The following is an 8,814-nucleotide window of genomic DNA, read 5'->3' on the forward strand; positions in this document are numbered from 1 at the left end:
CTTTAGCTCAGGACTGTCCTTCTCTGTCCAACAGATAGGCAGGTACTGCTCCTTGTGGAGTCTTTTCATCATTCTTCTGTTTGGTGTTCCTCTTTTCATGCATCTTGATGGTCTTTTTCATTTGTATTTTCTCAGCATGGTGCTGTTTATGATAGAGCTTAGCCTTCAGACCAATCATCTTTTTTGCCTTCTTTGAACGTTCATGAGCCTCCGGACTTTCCTTCTTTCTTTTTCTCATGGTAATCCAAACGATATCCATAGCGTTTACGATGTAATTCAATATATTCGTTTTGTGGCATGGTGACGATTGCAGCATCGCCAGGAGCAGCCTCCCGGACGCAAAGAAGTTGTCAACTTTCAGATCGCAGAGCCCCACCTGACCAAGTCTTTATAGTCTGGGTTTGTACAGGACACCAGTCAACCTGGCTAGAGGTTATGGATCATCTGCAAATTTTTATGGGGAAACATCTTCTGAGTTTATGCTTGTAATTTCCCAGTTAAAATTGTTCGCTGGTTTCTTTATCAGGAGACTGTAGTCCCTGGCTTCTTTTGGTATTTACACAGGCTATGTCATCTTGGGGTAAATGTCTGACCCAGTGTAAGTAAAATGGCTTTTCTTATGTGTTGCCATGCAGCTGTTCTTGACTGTAAGCTTGCTTGTGGTAGTCTCAGAAAGGCTTTGGAACCATAGATTGTTGATAGATCTCTCTGTGGGAGAGCAAAGTCTTAGGCTCCTGATTCTGTCATCTTGCTGACCACAAAATGTTGTGTCTTTTGATACATACTACCAAATTGCTCTCAGAAGGCTGGTTCATTTATTTCACTTGGTATCCTGATATTTTGCCATTTTAATAGACAAAATTAAGTCCTACATTTAAAATTATTTGAATGTTTAAATTATATATTTGATACATACAAAAGAATATATGGTGCCCTTTTAAGTTATGATGCATATTAATAAAATAAAAAATAATGGGACCATCATAAAACATTAGAATCAGGCTATCACCATTTCTGTTGCACCTACATGTGTGCTTATCCCCTTCCAATCCTCTGACTCCCCACAGGATGTCACTGTTATACATGGTTTTTGTTTGTTTGTTTGTTTGTTTTAACTGTATCCAGCTTTATTAAAGATACTTTTCATTAACAATCATGGTATTTCAGGCAGGACATGGGCAGACAATCGTTAACAGTATACAACAACTTTCAAACTCCCTTCTTCAATGGACTACCAAAATCAGAAAGCCACTATAAAACCCAGTGAAGTCTTCATCTGATGCTCTCAACAGGGAAAGTTTAGAGTGAGGGTTGACATTTCACAGTTAGTATGTTGTTTAACAACTTTTCACAAGCCAACCCTGACTTTCGGGAAATGAAAATAACAGAATGTCAACCTGAAGATCCAACAATACAGAAAAGGAACTGCTGCTCTTTTGAAGGACACCATTGCAATGTCACTGGTGGTCATCTGTGCCAAGGTGGCTGTGTGTCAGGGAATCCCTCCTCTCGGGAGCCAAGAGGAAGTCTCTCAAAACTAGAAGGGAAAGATGTCCAAATCAATCCAGCTTCGGAGACATTCTATTAGTGACAAATGCCCCTTCCCCAAAAAACAACAATGAAGTGTTCTGTGTGCTAACAACATAGCTTTAAAAAAAAGGTAAAACAAAATTCTGTATTTTTATAAAACTTGATAAAAAATAATATTTCAAACTGTGCAGTCACTAGAAGTACAGTTATCAAAAATGCACACACTTCACTTGGCACCTCCAGCACCTTCGGCTTTCTGTGCCTGGTCTGTGTTGGCATCTCCGTTTTCTGCAGGGTTGTTCCCATCCTTGCCAGCATCAGCTTTTCCCTTTTTTCCTTTGAGTACCTTCTCTCCCCTCTTTGCGGTGGCCTTTTTAGGCTTGGGCTCTGGCTTTGGAGGAGCAGGTTTCGCAGACAACCTTGCAGATCTTCTCTGTGGTTCGTCCTTCACCTTGGCTTTATCTCCTTTAGCATCCCCTTCAGCCTTTCTCTTGGGCATGGTGGCAACGACGGCAGGACGTTGGACGCGGGGGACCAGCAGTGCGCAGGCTTTGGTCGGTCCGGGGGTCGCTCTCGCCTCTTCTTCTTCACACTGCTCCACTGTTATACATGTTGCATGCAAAGGGTGTTTTTATTCTGAGTGCACGTATGCCTGCCAACAAAAGGAAAACCACCCATCCCCACCCCCTCAGTTGGGAATGATTATACCACGGTCCTTTTTTCTCCATCTTTCTCATCAGGAATTGGGTGCACACATACCTGGCATATCTTTAAAGGCACCAGGACCAGGATTCAAATCATGGATGACTCTGTGGGAATCTAGCTCCCTAAGCACAGGACTTAAGTGCTATGCTACAGAGTTGGCCCTGTATTTAAATTTTCTATTTTTCCACATATAGTCTTATATAGGCAAGTGATATATTTAATTTTGCTTGTTTTGAGCTTTCTAATAAAGATATCATTCAGTATGCCTTTTTTCTTAATATATTCCTAAGGTTAAATAAGGTTAACCATTTTTTATGTATTTATTGACCATTTATATAGTTTAATTTGGAAATTATATCTTCCTATACTTTGTCCATTTTATGAAGGCACTCTTTTCTCTGTCATAGAGAAATTTTAAAACTCCTTCTTGAGGCCAGCAGGTGGCTTGGTGGTTGTGGTGCTGAACTCCCACATGGCCAATCACAATCTGAGTTCTGGACCCAATGGCTTGAAAATCATGCCAGGCACATGTGCATGCATGCCCAAAATCTCGGTAAGCGAACGGAGGAGAAGAGACTGCAAGTGTGGCCTTCTCCCCTAGGAGATGATTTCTCGTTTTCCCACTCATTTTCTCTCTCTCTGGCAAGTGCACACGCTCTATGGCAAAAACCTTAAAAAAAAAAAACAAAACTTTCTTAACTCTATTTTTTTGTTTGTTTTTCTGCTAGGTGGTGTGTACATTCACTAGAAAAGACAGAAAGACAGACAGGAGAGGACTAAGCACCATTCATCAGGAATAGTCATGTAACACTCCCGTCTCCATCTCATCCTCCTTTTAGGATTTTGGGCACACCTATATATGCACCTGGGATGTTTCTCAAACTGCCAGGTCCAGAGCTCAAACCTCATGGTCAGACATGTGGAATCTGGCTGCCTTATTCACCAGGTCTTAGAGCTGGCCCATTACTTTAAACTCTATGATTCTAAATTTTTTTTCTCTTATAAAAATAAAGAAAAGCATTGTTTGGAAGTTTTAGTGTTAATTGATTTATAATTCAAATAAATTGATTTTCAACTTCTTAGTTTTTGAACCTATTCATTATCTAATTTTCTTTCACAAGATAGTACTGTATCTTTTGTTATAATATAAGTGTTATAATAAGTGTTAAAATTTCCAAAATGGTATCATTTTATTATTTAAGCATAAAGCACTTCCAGGCTTACAGATGCTCATCGATCCATTTGTACCTGCCCATGTATGGCATTATTGCTTTATGAAACTTAATTGAAAATGATGAAACAATGATACTTATAATATACCCCCACTGGTATGTATAATGAAACTTTTAAAAAACTGTATTTATGGGGCCAGAGGTGACATGGTGACTAAGGGCTGAATTCTCACACAGCCAGCCGTGGTTCAAGTCTCAGATACAGTACCTTGAAAATCACACCAGGTACATGTGCATGCATGCCCATGATCCCAAGAGGAGAATGGAGAAGGGATTGTGGTGTAGCCATTTCTATAAGAGTAATTTTTTACTTTCCCTGTCTGTCTCTCTCCAGCAAGAACACCCATACTATGGCAAAAAAAATAATTTAAAAACAAAACAAAAAAATATCTATTGTTTTTCAACTAGGTGCCAGTCAGTTCTATGGTGGTTAAGGCCATTGAATCCCACATGGCTAACTGCATGGACAATTGAAGTTTTTCAAAGAAGATCTGGTTTCATTTTGTTAAAGGTTTACCCTATCTATGGGAACCAGCAGTTAGCATAATGGCTGTGTCGCTGGACTCCCACGTAGTCGACCGCGGTTCGCGTCTCGGACCCGGTGGCTTAAATCTCACGCCGGGCGCGTGTGCGTGCGTGCCCAAGATCCCGAGAGGAGAATGGAGGAGAAGGGATTGCGGCGTGACCATCCCCCCTGGGGGGTGATTTCTCGCTTTCTGTCTGTCTCTCTCTGTCTGTCTGGCGAGCGCACGCGCCCTATGGCGAAAACCTCTCCAAAAAAAGAAAAAAAAAAAAAAGGTTTACCCTATCTATAGGTTTTAGTCCTTTGGATTGGGAATTATAAATTAAGATTTCAGAAGCATTTTGGGTACCTGAAGGACATAACAGGGTTTTGTTGCTAACTTTTGTGGGGGGTGATTTTCAAAAAGTTCATGTTAAATGCATATTATGAAAAAACTATGCATGAATTTTAAAAAGGGTTTACATTAAAATAAACTTTACATGAATTCCTTTTTTTCTACCAACTATTGAAATCCCCTCATATCTATATGAAAAGTAAAGTAAAAGAAGTTTTCTTAGAGCATTAATTTTCAAACTTTCTTGACTAAAGCTCACTCAGGCAGTTTGAAAGACAACCTGCACCCTTCTGGAGGAAAAAAATGACTTAATTCCAACAAAAAATTAGAGAGGAAAAACATAAAAACACACACACTAAACTGTGTGGACATGCTCAGTGCATTAAGTTCAGGGGTTTTATTTTCCAGTAACATCAATGGCAGGGGAAATAGTAATATTTTAGATAAGAGCTTAGAGAGAGGAGAGGGCTTATGATTTCGGGTCAGTTAGCCATTCTTTTTTTTTTTTTAATTGTTTTATTTAACTTTATTTATCTGCTTAAATTTGACCAGAGAGAGAGAAAGAGAAAGTGAGAAAGGAAGCCGCCAAGTCCAGGACTCGAACTATGGTCAAGCATGTGGGAGTCCAGTGCCCTTAACCACCATGCCACCTGCCGGCCCCCAGTTAGGCATTCTTTCTTAAGGCCATCTTGTTTTGATTTATTCCCAAGACATTATCAATAAACTTAAAATATGAAGTATATTCAAAAAAGAAGTGATCAGTGTGTATTGGTGAACTACTCTCATTAAAATTGAAACTTACGTAATAAAAAAAGTTGTAGGACTTTTAAGAGGAAAAAATAAAAACTATGAGGCTAGAGAAATGGTTCTTTTAGGAAATATAATAATAGACATTTAGTTTAAACACAGTACTGGTTTTTCCTAATAAAGTTACTGTTTAGCCCTATCTTCAGTGAGATGGATTGCATTTTTCCATAGGCAGTAATTCAATACTTAGGCAGCAGTCATTTTTTAAATTTTTCCTATTTGAGCCAAAATCTGTTCTACTGTATCTATAGGGGAAATTGAATCCTCTTCAAATGTTTGAAGAGGGTGATTAAGTGATCTAAGGTTCTCTGCCACCTGTTTTAAATTTACCCAGTCTCAGGCCCACTCCATGGCATAGTGGTATTGTGCTGCCCAAGAGAAGCCAGATTCCACGTGGTGACTGGGCTTTGAATCCCCGACCTAGTCACTGAAACATACTGCGCACACAGGTGAGTGCCTAGGATCCAATAGGTTAGAGGACTCAAGGAAGGACATATCGGTGGCATGACTAGGCTCTGTGGAAGGTGCTCTTTTCCCTTTCTCTCTCTCTCTCTCTCTCTCTCTCTCTCTCATCTGTATGCACATGGTCTATCATGAATGAAGAGACATTAACCATTGAAGAAAGTTGACGTGGGCTCTTGTGTTGTTTTTCCTGTCATGTGGTTTTAGGACTTCTCCCTAACCTTGATAGGAGGTTGACAATACGGCTCGTACTGATCTTGTGACTTCCCATTTGTTCTTTCTTCAGATGTTATTGTTTCCTTGCTATCTCCCACAAGAGATTTCTTTTCAATTTCAGAAAACAAAAAATATATCCCTAAGAAGCTGGCTTTCAAATGAGAAAAACCTGTGTGTCTCCTGGCAAATAAGTATGCTTTAAGATGCATATTGTAGTGTTATGTTTTCTCAATATATTAAACAAATGCATTTTTATTTTTCTATTTTCAGATAGTGGCCAGAACAGTAGTGCCAATAGTAAAGGTGAACGACTAAGTGCCAAACTCAGAGCTTTGCCTGGGACAAATGAACCTTATGAAAGTAGCAGTAACAAAGAAATAGGCAAGTGCTACTACCCCTACCCAGTTCTGCAGGCATAGCAGGTCTGACGAAGACGGTGAGATGTATGATTGGGAATTGTTAAGAATTTGAGATCTAGGGAACCAGCAGTTAGCGTAATGTCTATGTCGCTGGATTCCCATGTAGTCGACTGCGGTTCGCGTCCTGGACCCGGAGGCTTAGAACTCATGCCGGGCGCATGTGCGTGCGTGCCCAAGATCCTGAGAGGAGAATGGAGGAGAAGGGATTGCGGGGTGATTTCTCACTTTCTGTCTCTCTGTCTCTCTCTGTCTCTCTGGAGAGTGCACACGCCCTGTGGTGAGAACCTCTCAAAAAAAAAAAAAAAAAGAATTTGAAATCTACAGACATAGTTTATAATGACTTGGGAGAGCATTTCTGTTCACTCTGAGTTGTTTGTTCAGTTTTGATTATGAGGCTAATTGATTTCCTTCTTGTTTTGCTTTCCCATGTTGCTCTAATACAACCATCTGTTTTGAAACCTAGATGCTTCTTATGTGGATCCACTTGGCCCTCAAATAGAAAGACCAAAAACTGCAGCCAAAAAGAGAATTGATGAAGATGATTTTGCTGATGAAGAGTTAGGAGATGATTTGCTTCCAGAATAATACACACTTTTATATGTTATTTATTAAAGGGAAGAAATCACCCTACAAGATAATACTCATGTTAAACTTAGAACTAAGTGTCCAAACTTTAATTTTATACAGTGTCAAAACTTTAAATAAGCATATTCTGTTCCATGATTATGGATTTAAGTTGTGTGTTTTTAATAGAATAAAACTATATGAAACTAATATTTTAGGCCACTGACTTCCTTACCTTTTTGAAAACCTTGACCCACAAGAAGAAATGAATTTTGTACCCCAACCTGTTACCTACACACATATATAAGTATGTATATGTATTCACAAAAATATGCCCTTATTTCTATCGTGCATGCTAATAAAATTTCATTAAAACATATTTAATTAAAATTTCTAAATATATTTTTGAGAGATTTTGCTATAGGGCACCTGCACTCACAGGAGAGACAAAGAGACAGAAAGCAAGAAATTGCCCCCCCTCTCCAGGGAGGTGGCCATGCCACAATCCCCTCTCCATTTTCCTCTCAGGATTTTGGGCATGCACGCACACACTCCCAGCATGAATTTTAAGCCTCCAGGTCTGGGACTTGACCTGCAGTTGACTACATGGAATTCCAGCAACGTAACAATTACACCATCTGCTGGTACCAAAATGTCTAAATTTTAAATCAAACTTTAGTTCTTTTTAAATTTTTTAAATTACATTTAATCAGTGTACATCTCTACAGCATACAAAATAGTTTTTCCCAACATGAATGCAAGTGCCTGTCAGTCAAGTCAAAGATAGTACCACATACATTATCATCAACAGATAACTTTTCGGTTTTTTGCCTGTTAAATGTTTTCTAAAATTCTAAAATTTCTTTCTTTTTTTGGAGAGAGAGAGAGATTTTTGCTATAGTTTGTGCACTCAACAAAGAGAGATATAAAGTGAGAAATTGCCCCCCTCTCCAGGGGGGATGGCCATGCTACAATCCCTTCTCCATTCTCTCTCAGGATTTTGGGCACACACGTACACATGTCTGGGACTCGAACCACATCAACTATGTGGGAGACCAGCCATATAACCATTATGCCATGTGCTGGTCTCAAGTTCTAAAATTTCATTAAAATAAACTGTAAAGGGACCAGCAGATAGCGTAATGGTTACATCGCTGGACTCCCACTAAGTTGACTGTGGTTTGAGTCCCAGACCGGGTGGCTTAAAACTGGGTGTGTGCGTGCATGCATGCCCAAAATCCCAAAAAAGAAAAGGGATTGCAGTACGACCATCCCCTATTGGGGGTGATTTCTCGCTTTCTGTCTGTCTAATGAACGCACATGCCCTATAGCAAAAATCTCTCTTAAAAAAAAATGTCAATAGTGAAATCATTATGTTGACTTTATGGCTTGCAACTTGGAAGTATCATTAGGACATATGCATGATATATTGCTTAGAGTTTGGAAATTATGTCTTTGGAAATTTTGCCTCATGGGGATTTTAACACTATTAAAACAATTATGTGTTGGAAGTAGTATAATGAGAGAGAATTTCACATCATAATCCTATTGCTCTTTTCTGTAGTCCCTTTCTACCTTCAGCCAAATGGTGTGTACCAACAGCACAAAGCAATGAAAGTTCTAAGATTGCATTTCCCATTTGAGACTTGGGGTATAGAGTTGAGGTCAGAACTGCCTGCATTTTCCCCTAGCAATGTGTTTGGCTGGTCTAGACTTTCCAGAATTACAATGAGGCAACCAGAAGTGGCTCAACTTTAACACTACACTAAAGAGAAGGGACCCCTCCAACTTAGGCAACGTTGTCTCTACCGTGTACATGCTAGGTGCAGGAAAATGGAAACCAAAATCAGACCACATTGCCTGCTCTCAATGGAGGAGACATCCAACAAATATACTAAACACCTAGTATGTGTGGAGAGCTATCTAAGATTTGGGAGATACAGCAGTGAACATGACAGAACAAGGGTCTGTCTTCAAAGAGCATAAATTCTGGTGGGGAACACAGACAATAAATAAATTTAA

The 8,814-nt window shown here is 39.5% G+C and overlaps 1 protein-coding gene across 2 annotated transcripts in view; it reads left to right on the plus strand.

Moving 5' to 3' along the window:
- IFT88 (intraflagellar transport 88) overlaps window positions 1-7,171 on the plus strand; it is a 152,477-nt gene extending 145,306 nt beyond the window's left edge. For both annotated transcript variants that reach the window (XM_006159502.3, XM_014592010.2), the window contains 2 exons: window positions 6,080-6,190; window positions 6,692-7,171. In XM_006159502.3, coding sequence (XP_006159564.1) covers window positions 6,080-6,190; window positions 6,692-6,813 — 233 coding nt within the window. In that variant the 3' untranslated portion in view covers window positions 6,814-7,171. The remainder of the gene's footprint in view (window positions 1-6,079; window positions 6,191-6,691) is intronic.
- Window positions 7,172-8,814: the final 1,643 nt, after the last annotated feature.

The sequence above is a fragment of the Tupaia chinensis genome, unplaced genomic scaffold, assembly GCF_000334495.1.
Source record: "Tupaia chinensis unplaced genomic scaffold, TupChi_1.0 Scaffold000634_1, whole genome shotgun sequence".
In the NCBI taxonomy this organism is placed as follows: Eukaryota; Metazoa; Chordata; class Mammalia; order Scandentia; family Tupaiidae; genus Tupaia; species Tupaia belangeri.